General features: G+C 48.9%; 2 protein-coding genes across 2 annotated transcripts in view; one reads left to right on the top strand and one right to left on the bottom strand.

The window, feature by feature from the left end:
• The first annotated feature begins 572 nt into the window (after nt 1-572).
• On the top strand, nt 573-6630 carry CKMT1A (creatine kinase, mitochondrial 1A). The gene is made up of 10 exons (XM_003791773.2): nt 573-637; nt 1290-1472; nt 2079-2277; nt 2482-2577; nt 2955-3176; nt 3306-3391; nt 3511-3634; nt 5275-5409; nt 6043-6168; nt 6381-6630. The coding sequence occupies exons 2-10, from the start codon at nt 1327-1329 to the stop codon at nt 6495-6497; spliced, it is 1251 nt and encodes a 416-aa protein (XP_003791821.1). The 5' UTR covers nt 573-637; nt 1290-1326; the 3' UTR covers nt 6498-6630.
• Nucleotides 6631-6875: 245 nt separating this feature from the next.
• STRC (stereocilin) overlaps nt 6876-12825 on the bottom strand; it is an 18975-nt gene continuing 13025 nt past the window's right edge. Inside the window, exons 19-29 of the mRNA XM_003791772.2 lie at nt 12262-12397; nt 11661-11857; nt 11394-11484; nt 11025-11181; nt 10217-10386; nt 9470-9625; nt 8398-8540; nt 8062-8210; nt 7426-7523; nt 7182-7329; nt 6876-6982 (exon numbers count right to left, since the gene is read on the bottom strand). Coding sequence (XP_003791820.1) covers nt 6876-6982; nt 7182-7329; nt 7426-7523; nt 8062-8210; nt 8398-8540; nt 9470-9625; nt 10217-10386; nt 11025-11181; nt 11394-11484; nt 11661-11857; nt 12262-12397 — 1552 coding nt within the window. The remainder of the gene's footprint in view (nt 6983-7181; nt 7330-7425; nt 7524-8061; nt 8211-8397; nt 8541-9469; nt 9626-10216; nt 10387-11024; nt 11182-11393; nt 11485-11660; nt 11858-12261; nt 12398-12825) is intronic.

Raw genomic sequence — 12825 nt, forward strand, 5'->3', positions numbered from 1 at the left:
TCTGAATATGCACTTTATGAGGAGAGGAGGAGAGGGGACCAGGAGGAATCCAAAGATACCCTGATGACCTTATGCTCTAGCACACCACTGGCCTTTACCTGCTGGGTTAAACCCATGTGGTGCCTGGAAACCTGTGCCTGCCTGTTCCATTCCCACACCCAGTCATCTCACCACACCCTTCACCTCACCTCCAGCCCAGGAACTAGGAGCTACAGAGAGGGAAGAGGAGGGAGATCAGGAAGAGGAAACTAATAATTCCCTGCCCAACCCCAGACCCACGCCCAGTGCAACCAACAAGTAGGCAAGCTTGTGAGGGGACTACTCAGAGGGAGTCCTGTGAGCAGCAAAAAGGTCTTAGCCTGGAAAAGACGAAAAGACGAAGAGAAGTAAGATCAAAGGTGAAGTAGGGGATGGAGTGGAGAGTGGGAGAGGGAAAAAGTGGGGGGCGGGTATGAAAATCGAGGCAAGAAATAGCAGGGCTTCAGACTGGGGGCAGAGTGGGGGTGGGAGACACACCTAGCTGAAGTAAGTGTTAATATTGCTCTGATCTTCTCAGGGAATTCTTTTCAACCTTGTAAAGAAGAGCACAGGTGTGAGAAGGAGGCGCCTTGGTCCTCTTCCTGATTCTAAGGAAAAGGTGACCTTGAACCAGCGGGTGTCTATCCCGGTGTCTGCCTCTAACCCTGAGCTTCCTCTGTCTTCCTCTGGTATCTGTTTATTCTGCGGTTTCCCCGCAGCAGCCTCCCCTGGGGAGATGGAGAGGTTGTTGGGGCAGGCCCAAAGCAGAGAAGAGGTTGGGCAATGTCACCCTTTTACACCCAGAGTAGACGGATCGGGTTTCCAAGTTAAACGTAGGGAGCTTGGGGGAAGGGTGCTGGGGGCTCGCCAGTCCCCGCGGGTGCTGTCCTTTACTTGGTGCTGAAATCCGATGAGCGGCCTCATCCCAGGTGGGCCTACATCCTTGGCCTTAGGGGTGCGAATCTCAGGTCCTGCTAATTACCTGGCCTGTGCTGCCCACCCCCGCACGCTCATACCTAGCGCTGTGGCAGGCGGAAGGCGGGGCATGTGTGAGCCCCACCCCTGGAGACTGCGGCTCGGGCCTCCCTCTTCTCCGCCAGCCCGCCCGCCTGCCACTAGCTCATTGCGCTGGTCCTGCGGTCTGGTTGGTACTGGATCCCACTCTGGCTCCAGCCTCCACACCGACCCTCGTTTCAGGTTCAGCCTCGGACCCGCTCCGGCCCTCAGTCTGTTGCGTTACAGCCTCCCTTCCGATTCTTGTCTTGCGCCAGCTCCTGCTCTGGGATCCCTTAGCCGGACCCCCAAGCGATGGCTGGTCCCTTCTCCCGTCTGTCTGCACGCCCAGGACTCAGGCTCCTGGCTTTGGCCGGAGCTGGGTCTCTAGCCGCTGGTTTTCTGCTCCGCCCGGAACCTGTACGAGCCGCTAGTGAACGACGGAGGCTGTATCCCCCGAGGTATCGGTGCCTGAGGCGCGGGGTGCAAAGGGGGCACGGGGTGGGAACGAAGGTGAAGGTAGAGAAGAGAACCCGGGCCACAGAGAAGAGCTATAAGCATGAAGGCCCTGGAGCAGAGGAGCTGTACAATTTGGAAACCTCAGTGGGGTTGGGGGTGGGGCAAAACCATAAAGCAAGAGCATTCCTGGGGACCTGTCAAGACCAGCTTCAGCCCTGCAAGTTCTAGCTATACCGCTGCCCAAATCCCTAATTGTAAGGCTAGGGACTAGCCTTTTTGCTCTCCTCTGTCTCCTTTACCTGCTGTTCTTCTCTGTTTCCTGAATTCCCCTCCTTAGTCTTTCCCCTCCTCCATCCCTAATGTGTTCATGGGAGGAAAGAACTGAGCAGGTCTGGGGGAACTGAGCCAGCCAGCCAGAGGCAGCTAGAACTGTTGGCAAAGAATAGACCCTGAAAGTCCCTAAAGAGATTACCAAGGCTTAGCCTCCTTCTAATTCCCCCTCCTCCCATGGGGCAAAGCCAGACATGGCTAACTGGACAGCTCCCAGCTGACCACACTGTGCCTAGGCCCCGGCCCTCCCTCTATGGTTACTGAGTACCCCTTCCCAGCGCTGAGTACCCAGACCTCCGAAAGCACAACAACTGCATGGCCAGTCACCTGACCCCAGCAGTCTATGCACGGCTCTGCGACAAGACCACACCCACTGGTTGGACTCTAGATCAGTGTATCCAGACTGGCGTGGACAACCCTGGCCACCCCTTCATCAAGACTGTGGGCATGGTGGCTGGAGATGAGGAGACCTATGAGGTATGGGACCCTCAGAGTCTCCCTGGTGATACACCTCATCTTCTCAGGGATCCCAGCTTCTTCCCCTTAAAGACCCCTCACTTTCCCTCAAGACTCTGAGCCATCTATACTCAAGTTTTCTGACATAGTGAAATCAGTTCACAATTGAAGTCTGAGAAAGGATTCCCTCCTCTTAACCATTTCTCCCTCTTAAATCCCCCTCAGGTATTTGCTGACCTTTTTGATCCAGTGATCCAAGAACGACACAATGGATATGATCCCCGGATAATGAAGCACACCACTGATCTGGATGCTAGTAAGGTGGGTCAAATATTCCACTTCTGATTTGCATTGCCTGTGTACAGCATTCCATCTCCAGTCCCGTCACCTTTATTTATTTCCTGATTCATGGTCATTATACTGCTGAGCTTTTAATCTTAATGTTGAGAAAGAATCAAATCTTAAGGAACAGCATATATGGAGATGAGAATGACCATGCCCCAAGGTGGGCATTTTGGGGAAGGATACACAATGCCTCCTTTAATTGGTGTGCTTGACTAAAGGGCCTCTCCCTCCAAAGCATACAAGAGGAATACCTAAAGAACCCTCTAAATCTAAGTTCTCTCATTCCCTGAAAGGTCCCAAGTTCCCACCCACTTATGTTTCTGTGTCTTCCATTCATTTCTCTTGTCCCCCAGATCCGTTCTGGCTACTTTGATGAGAGGTATGTATTGTCATCAAGAGTCAGAACTGGTCGAAGTATCCGAGGACTCAGTCTGCCTCCAGCCTGCACTCGGGCAGAGCGAAGAGAGGTGGAACGTGTTGTGGTGGATGCACTGAGTGGCCTGAAGGGTGATCTGGCTGGACGTTACTACAGGCTTAGTGAGATGACAGAGGCCGAGCAGCAGCAGCTTATTGACGTGAGGGCTTTTGAGAGGGAGCTGGATGGGAGGAATAGATGGGAGGCTGGGCCAGATGAGATACATGGGCTCTGAGACGCTGGGGGCTACCATAAGGATTCTTAACGGAAGTGCCTTCACTCTCCTCAGGACCACTTTCTATTTGATAAGCCTGTGTCCCCTTTGCTGACTGCAGCAGGAATGGCTCGAGACTGGCCAGATGCCCGTGGAATCTGGTACAGAGCTACTCCTTACCTCTTTTGTCCTCATGCCCCCATAAATGCTTTTTTTCTCTATCTCTCCCAATTCTTGCCTTGCCTCTTGAGCTCTGTCCCACCCTCTCTCCTCCCCTCAGGCACAACAATGAGAAGAGCTTCTTGATCTGGGTGAATGAAGAGGATCATACCAGGGTCATCTCCATGGAGAAGGGTGGCAACATGAAGAGAGTGTTTGAAAGATTCTGCCGAGGCCTTAAAGAGGTTGGAGAAGAGTGTATAGAGGAACTAGGTAGCAGGACACAAGGAAAACTAGAGGGTAGCATAGGAAGATTGACACATAGCTTATCAACCAACTCAGGACTCTGCTGATAGTAAAGAGTCACCATTAATCAGTCTAGGAAAAACCAAGACTGTCCCAGAAAACCAGGACATAAAATCACCCTAAGGATAGGAAGAGAGAAAGAATCTCAGGAACCTAAGGAGTTAAATGGGGGCAGTTGCCAGATAATGCAAAGCAGGAATAACTGAGATGGCAGGTCAGTGCCTGAAGTGTGTGGTATGGGATGGTGGGGTGGGCAGATAAGAAAAATGCTTCAACCTACATTGAGGTAGGGGATGACAGACTGGTGTGTTGGTGATTCTAATGTAACCACTTAGTTCTCAGCCAGGGTAAGCCTGACTCTGGATTCTATCATTCTGGTTAAAGTATCATGTCTAGGCTTTAAGCTGAGAGTGGGAGGAAGACTGGAGAAGACATAGAATGGCTCAAGTTCCAGAATACATGGCTCTAGATGAGGGGTTGAACTGAATCCTCAGTCCTTTGTGGATTGGGTCTCCATATTTAATTCCACATGAGAAATCCCCGTGAACCCAATTCTTACTGTATGTTCTCATATATACAGTTCTATTTTGGACTCGCAAGGAAAGAGAGCTCCTCTTTTAGATTCTCACTGGGAAGTATCTACATTTTTGAGCGAGTAATAGATAACATATTCTGACTATGAGTGGGTAGGGAAGTACTGTTTAAATCATATACCTCAGTTTTCTCATCTGGAAACCTAGGATAATGAGATTTCCTATATGTTAGGTTGTTGTGGGGACTAAGTGAAATAATGCAGGTCAAACACGTGGTCCACAGCAGGTGCTCAGTGAGTGTTAAAGTGTTAGCTTCATTATTATTATTCTGGATGGAAGAGGTTTCCCCTTGTTCAGTGTGTAAGATATGCCCCCATGCCGTGTTTCTTTCTGAACCATAAGCAGGGTCCCTTTACTCAGGGTAGTGGTCTCTGTGTCCCATCAGTCTTATGGACCCCCCCATCTTCAATGCTAATAGTCATCTTCATGATTAGGATAGTTAAGTGAAGCAAAAATACTGTTCCCATGCCCCCACTCTCTCTCACACACACATACCTATGAATCTGGCTTTTCTGCTCTGTTTTGACCTTTTTCTCTGCTTTCTCACATGTGCCCCTTTTATGACTAATATAAAGCTGTCTTGCCTCTTCCTGTAACAAATCTTGTACCCTCATTTTCTGTCTGAAAAGACCCTTCCAAGCTCTAGACTCGTTAGCAGGGCAGAGAGAATCAATGCATTCAGAATTCACTGAATAATCAATCCTTTCTCAGTTCAGTTTACCACCTCTATTCATATTTCTAGATCACCCTTAATGTATCACTCCCTCAAGTTTCTTTGCGTCCACACACAAGATATTTTCTACAATCTTACCATTATGTACATCATAATTTTACAACATACATGTGTGATAATGTGTTAATGAATAATATCATTCATTCACACCCAAGTTTCTGTTCTAGACATATTTCTAGGGTTCCTATGAGTCTAGCTAAGGGAGGATCTACATATTCCTGATTTTTCACTAACAGAACCTTTGTGGACTCAGGTGGAGCGGCTAATCCAAGAGCGTGGCTGGGAGTTCATGTGGAATGAGCGTTTGGGATACATCTTGACCTGTCCATCTAACCTGGGCACTGGACTTCGGGCAGGAGTGCACATCAAACTGCCCCTGCTAAGCAAAGTAAAGAAGTTATGGGATTAGAGAGGGTGTGAATGAGAAAGGGGAGTGTGGATGGGGAGAGAGTGGGACCTTTGGAACAGGATCAAAGATGTGGCTAAAAGGTCAGAGCCAGGCATACTGGCTCACACATGTAATCCCAGCTACTTGGGAGGCCAAGGTGGGAGGATTGCTTGAGGCTAGAAGTTTTAGAACAGCCTGGGCAACATAGTGAGACTCCTGTCTCTAAAAAAAGTAAATAGGCTTAGCACCTGTAGCTCAGTGGTTAGGGAGCTGGCCACATACACCAGGGCTGGCAGGTTCAAACCCAGCTGGGCCTGCTAAAAAACAACAACTACAACAAAAAAATAGCCAGGCATTGTGGCAGATGCCTATAGTCCCAGCTACTTGGGATACTTGGGAGGCTGAGGCAAGAGAATCACTTAAGCCCAAGAGTTAGAGGTTACTGTGATACCATGGCACTCTACTGAGGGTGACATAGTGAGATTCTGTCACAAAAAAATTTTTTTTAATTTTAAAAAGTAAATAAAAAATAAAGGGTGAGAAGACAGAGCTTTGAACAGGTTCAGGGTTCTTTCCGGTAATACTGGACTCTGCCTCTGTTGGCCCTGTCTCCAATCCCTATCTCTCCTCTAGGATAGCCGCTTCCCAAAGATCCTGGAGAATCTAAGACTACAAAAGCGTGGCACTGGAGGAGTGGACACTGCTGCCACTGGCAGTGTCTTTGACATCTCTAATTTGGACCGACTGGGCAAGTCAGAGGTGAGATCCTAAGGGATTAGTGTGAGGAGAGGTGTAGGTCTGTAGGGGTTGATATGTGATGCTGAATGAGCCTCAGGAATATAATTTGAAATAAAATGCAGGTTGAGTTGGGAGACAATTGGAAATGAGTTCCCAAAACAGTCAAGTCAGTCAGTGCTAAAGAAAGAAAGTCAGATTGTGGGAAACAGAGATCAAGGATTAGTATCCTTCAGGTGGAGCTGGTACAACTGGTCATCGATGGAGTAAACTATTTGATTGACTGTGAACGGCGTCTGGAGAGAGGCCAGGATATACGCATCCCTGCACCTCTCACCCACAGCAAGCATTAAGTCCCCATCACCAGCAGATGACTCAACAGCCCCAGCACTTCTGCCCATTCTAATGGTGGCCCTTTCTACTTGTCCTGGACATGCCCCACTCCACCCCCCTGCCTCCATCTTAGTAAAGCCTCCTTGCTATGCTCCAGCTGTCTGTGTTATTTTTAATGGTGGGGATGAGGAGGGAGCAGCCTCCAGGAAATGAAAAGAGGCAGTAGGGTATTTATGATGGAAAGACACTCCGGATAAGGCATGCCAGGAACACTGATTCTCAGGTGGGTGGAAAGCATTAGCATTTTACCCATACTTCTCATCAACCTCCTGAGAATAATTAGGATGCATTTCTGTTTGCACTTTATTCACTATGATTTAATGACTTAACAATATCCCTCAACTGTACAGACAGGCTGATAGCAGGTGGACAAGGAAGCTAATGGTCAGTGCCAGATCCCAGGAAGGTTGTGACAAGTCCTGGAGACCCGAAGCTGTGCTTCGACCTAAAATGAGACAGGGAATGAGATAATATCACAACTCTGCTCCTAAGAAGCATTGATACTTGGAAAGTAGCTCTCTGCCTGTCAACCCCTTCACTCCAGGAACCTCCCTGGGTGGGTTCTAAAAACCAGACAGTACCAAGTTAGGGGTCAGGTTGTGGGTCAGAAGATGGAGGGTCAAGCTGTGTAGTTGGAAACTCACCCTGCTGTTCTGGGCTCTCCTTCCCCTCATGCTGGGCCCATGCAACTGCTCGTCGCTGCTCAGGACTCAGAAAGGCCATTTGCTCAGGAGTGACAGCCACAGCCTGAACACTGGTGAGACTGGATAGTTGGGTGGGACTGAACACCACCTGGGGGCAGGGACAGGAATCAATGCATCTCTGTAGTTCCTGTTGGGCCCTGGCTCCTCTTGTGTTCACTTTAGACCCCAGTCCATCATTACTTACAGCAAATTTAGGAGGAGGGATGACAGAAATGGCAAGAGGAGTAAGGCCCTGGATCTGTCTCCACAGCAGTGCTGAAAGAGCCAGGTCTGGGATCCCAGCTGTTTAAACAATGGGATGGGCGTCTAAACACGGTCTTAGACTGACTTGCTTCTCTTCAAACCTATAGAGCTTCTCCACTACTCCCAAAGTATGCTACCATAGACTCTCCCCAGCACATTTCCAGCCCCTTCCCAAAACTTCCGTGATCTCTGCCTTAATAATCCCAGGGCAGGCCAGGCACTGTGACTCACATCTATAATCCTAGCACTCTGGGAGGCCAAGGTGGGTGGATTGCTCAAGCTTGGGAGCTCAAGACCAGCCTTAGCAAGAGTGAGACCCTGTCTCTACTAAAAATAGAAAAATCAGCCAGGTATGGCAGCTCACATCTGTAGTTCCAGCTACTTGAGAGGCTGAGGACAGAGGATTGCTTGAGGTTGCTGTGAGCTATGACACCATGGCACTCTAGCCTGGAGCAATAAAGTGAGACTCTGTCTCCAAAAAAAAAAAAGAAAGAAAGAAAATCCCAGGGCAACCCTCCACACAGTATTTGAAAACCAAACCCTGGCAACTGCACCAACAGTGGCCCAGCCTTTCTACCTGCTATTGTGCCAATTTCAGTGAAGATCTCAGGCCCCCAGTTACTAACTGGGCCAAAGCCACCAGGCAGCACAAGGAGCTGGGCCAGAACTTCCAGCTGTTCCTCAGAGCACTGGAGATGTAGTTTGCCCAGGAATAGAGCCGCTTGGCTGTAGGAGAGTGGGAAGGAAGAGAAAACTCAGCCCCCGTGATAAGGTTTGTGGTTATGAGCTAAGGGAAGATAATGGCTTCAGACGAGTCCCTTCCTCCAAGAGACCACACCTTCATGATCCTTCCCTTCCCAGTAAACCCACCATTGCCTCAGTACCACTTCCTATACCCCCCTTCACAGGTGACCTAAACTCCCAACTGCTGATATGCTGTAGCTCCTCGGGCCGCAGTCCACAGAGAGTGTAACCCAGTGCTGTCAGGTGAATGAAGTCCAGGTGGCTCACGTGCCGACCACTCTGCCGTAGGAAACTGGATACCACAGCCCGGAGCTGGGGTGGGAGTATGGGGCACAGAATAAGGACAGAAGTTACAGGGAATTCATGGATGGGGAAACAATTAGACAATGATAGGTGCTATTGGATTATATTCTGTTATTATTAACACCTAAGAACCCAGTAGCCACAGAGAAGGTTGAGAACCCAAAAAAAAATAAAGGAGAGAATGGGGACAGCGCCTGTGGCTCAGTGAGTAGGGTTCAAACCCGCCCCTGGCCAAACTGCAACAACAAAAATAATAGTCAGGCATTGGGGCGGGCACTTGTACTCCCAGCTACTCGGGAGGCTGAGGCAAGAGAATTGCCTAAGCCCAGGAGTTGGAGATGGCTGTGAGCTGTGATAACACAGCACTCTACTGAGGGTGATAAAATGAGATTCTGTCTCTACAAAAAAAAAAAAAAAAAGGACAGAAAAAGAGGAGGATTTAGGGACAAGAGGCCGGAGAGAGTATCATGTGTCCAGGGCCTTAGAGTGAATAAATCACAGAGTCCCTACAGTTACTAGCATGGGATATTAAGAAAAAATAGAGGCTCGGCGCCTATAGCTCAACCGGCTAAGGCGCCAGCCACGTACACCTAAGGTGGCGGGTTCGAATCCCCAGCCCGGACCCGCCAAACAACAATGATGGCTGCAACCAAAAAATAGCCGGGCGTTGTGGCGGGCGCCGGTGGTCCCAGCTACTTGGGAGGCGGAGGCAGGAGACTCGCTTGAGCCCAGGAGTTGGAGGTTGCTGTGAGCTGTAATGCCACGGTACTCTACCCAGGGGGACAGCTTGAGGCTCTGTCTCAAAAAAAAAAAAAAAAGAAAGAAAAAATAGAATGACCAGACAGGGTCACAGGAAAAAAATTCCTTGGGCTTTAGATGACCTAAAAAACTGGGTCTGTGTGAGTTTGGAGAGTGGTAGGGAGGAGGGAAGGTGTTACCTGGACAGAGCTCCAGCCATCTATCTGCCCCAGGGTGCTCAGCACTCCCCAGTCCACCAGGACCAGCTCTTGTAGTTCTCGATCTCCTAGACCTATTAAGAGCCTACCCAGCTGCAACATCTGCTCAGGACGGAACCCCCGGGGAGGACCCCACAACTAGGAGAGAGAGAGAGAGGAACAATGTGAATGGAAAAAGCACTAGATTGGAAGTCAGCATGCTGCGCCTTAGCCTTGCCTCTGACCTTAGCTGTATAACTAAGCAAATTATTTGTCTTTTCTTTAGCTTTCTTAACAGTAAAATAAAAGTTGGATTACTATTCACTAAGGTGTTATTGAAAGATCTAGTCAGTAGCAAAGAAGAACAACTCTAGCCTGTAAATCCCAAACTTTTATGTGCACCAGACTCACTGAGGTGCCTGTTAAAATGCAGGTGCCCAGACTCCTTCCCAGAGATTTCTGTTCAGTCAGTCTAGCATGGGACCCTGGCATCAGCATTAAAAATCTGTTTCCCAAACAATTTGGATAAAATTTGTTAACCACTACTCTAGTCCCTGTATCCATTCATTCCACTACCTTTCTTTCCTCCATATTTATTCCTTGACCTCCTTCTTGTGATCCAAACCTTCCAACTCTTTCATCTCCTGTTTCCCCCACTGCTCACCCAACTGTCTACTCCCTTATGTCCCATATCACACCCAGCCAGCTTCCTCAAGGACAACCCCAAACTCAGGTCTCTCCATCCCTAACCTGCTTTGCCTTGCCCATGGCTGCCCTTAGTTCTTCAGGCCCCAGTCCTGGGTCTCCTGCAAATAGTGCCAGGCAGTCCTCAAAGTCTGAGAGCTCCATCTCTGCGATCTGCGTTGCAGACCAGGCTGCTGGGAATGTCCCCCGTATATCTGCACAATTTGGCACAGGTTCTGAAGGGGGGATGCAGGGCCAGGAGTCAGTATAGCATTAAAATATGCCCCAAGACCTATCTATAGATGGAATGACCCTTCCAACCTTTGTAGATGGGACAGTGTGGGCAAAATGGGTCAAGGGATTATTATACAGTGAGGTTAGTAGGGTTCAGAAGATATCAGAACAAGAAGTGATTGGAGAGTACAGGGCTTTCATTTTATAAATGAAAGACTGAAGATGTCACCTGGGAATCTAATGGCAGAAGGTCTCTAGCCTTACAATATCTCTAGCCTTACAATATCTCCTTCCTTCTAGGGATCTCCCCAACAGAAAACTCCACACTTAGCCAAGCTAGAGCTGAGTCAGCTATTTACAGAGATGAGAGACCAGGAAAATGGGAATTCTGGGCTAAAAACTCAATGAATTATAAACTCCTAGAGCTATAGAACCCTCAAACTAGAATTGACTTGAAGATCATTCCTCTAACCCCTTGGTCTCATAAGATTAGAAAATGCAAGCCCAGAGAGCAAAAAGTCTGCAAACTGCTCAAAGGGCACAGCACATTAGGAGCCCAGACTTCTGCCCCAACAACTGCATTGTTCAACACTGTTCCCTGTACACCCTCCTGGACCCAAGAGTATTTGGGTAGTTTCACCTGGAAGATCCTCCGCAGCTGGCTGCACAATCCCAGTTACTAGGGCTGCCTTCTTGGGAGCAAGCCATGGCCCCCTACACAGTTGTCCCACTCTGCTCTGCTCCCAGCTCTGCTGCCTTTCTAGAAGCCGTTCCAGAGTCTCTGGGCCCAAGGCCTCCTGCATAAGAAAGTGGAAGGAGGGTGGGAAGACCTGGACAGGGTCAGGGCCAGCTGCGGCAGCTATAATTCTAAAGTCCTGTGTCCATTTAGAAGTCTCCCCAGTCCAGGACTCACATCCTTTTCCCTCAACCTCCTTGGCCTATGTCCCCGACCAGCTCACTGGTTCCCTGTTAGCATTTAATCCCTCTCTTGCTCCTTTCTTCACCTCACCCTAGGGATCAAGGATATAGCCTCAGCAGACAGCGTGAATACTAGGCGTCCAGCTTGTTCTATTTGGTCCTGGCTCCACAGCTCTGGTTTCCTGGGGGACAAGAAGAAGATGAGAGGCTGAAGACCTAGAGGAACTGTGAGGAGAAGGGAGAAGAGGACATGCTAGGATAGGGAACCTTAAGAATATGAAGTGGGCTACCACTGATGGGGGTGGTTAAGGGGTTGGGTATAGGATGAGTTAAACCTTAACTTCTCAAAGGTCCATACCCAAGAACAGACTCCTGGACCAGCAGCCGTCCCAACTCTGTGGCAAATGTCTCTCCCAGGCAGAAGGCCTGAAGCTGACTGAGATGGGACAGCAGAATCTGTAGGGGGATCCGTCTTGTGCTCTCTATCCCCAGGAATCCAACCAAGGGGCCCAATGTCTCTAGCACTTCCTCTGAGACTGGGGTCTCCTTTGGAACCTAGAAAGGGCATCAGACCTTGAACAGTACACCTCTGACTCAGAGTACCAGACTGTGAACAAGATACCAAGCCCCTTGACCTTCCTGCCCTCCTGCTCCCAACTCAGCACCCTACAATACTCACTGCCTTTGTTCACTTTCCTAAACAATGAGCCCAGGTGGGAGCAGGCAGAAAATGAGAGGTAGAGTCCAAGGGATTTCATCCAAGGGGTATGGACAAGAAACATGAAGTAGGTGATCATGGAATAGAACCCAGAGGCAGATCGAGGGGCTAGGGCCTTATAGACAGAGACCTGTTTGGCAGCAAAAATTGGAGGGTTGGGCCTAGAAGGCAGTCAGAGAGCATTGTTTGAGTGGCAAGAATTATCCAGGGCAGATCTTAGTCTGGTAGGGTGGACTTTTACCAGGTTTTGTAGTGCCCTCTCGGCCAAGGCCGCCTGGTGGAGGGGGGTCAGTCCCAGCAGTTTCTCTGGAGCTCCTTGTACTAGCTCCACCACCAACATAATGGACTCATTTGTCAGTCTGTCCATCAACTGGATCCTATTAGAGCAATTTGACAACAGAAACACTCAGTCATAACAGAGCCAAGTTGAGAAGGGACCACCGAACATGGCATTCCCTAGATAAGATGTAACAACAGACAAAACCCAGTGACCCTGGAAAAGAACTAATATGAAACAGTCCCAGGGCCAGTTACCACCATTGCACTAGAAAGGTGAGAAAAAAGAGAATGACATATTTCTAGTCTTTCTGAAAAGAAATAACAATCTAATCTGATCAAATGGACTCGTGAGGAGGTTCCTTCTGATTTGTATAGCGCTATACAATTTACAAAATTTTCAGGTATTATCTTATTTGATCTTTATGACAAAACCTGGGAGTAAAACAGGCATTTTTCTTTCCTTCTTTCCTTCCTTCCTTCCTTCCTTCCTTCCTTCCTTCCTTCCTTCCTTCCTTCCTTCCTTCCT

The sequence above is a fragment of the Otolemur garnettii genome, unplaced genomic scaffold (genome assembly GCF_000181295.1).
Source record: "Otolemur garnettii isolate 467f Iridium unplaced genomic scaffold, OtoGar3 scaffold00050, whole genome shotgun sequence".
Lineage (NCBI taxonomy): Eukaryota > Metazoa > Chordata > Mammalia > Primates > Galagidae > Otolemur > Otolemur garnettii.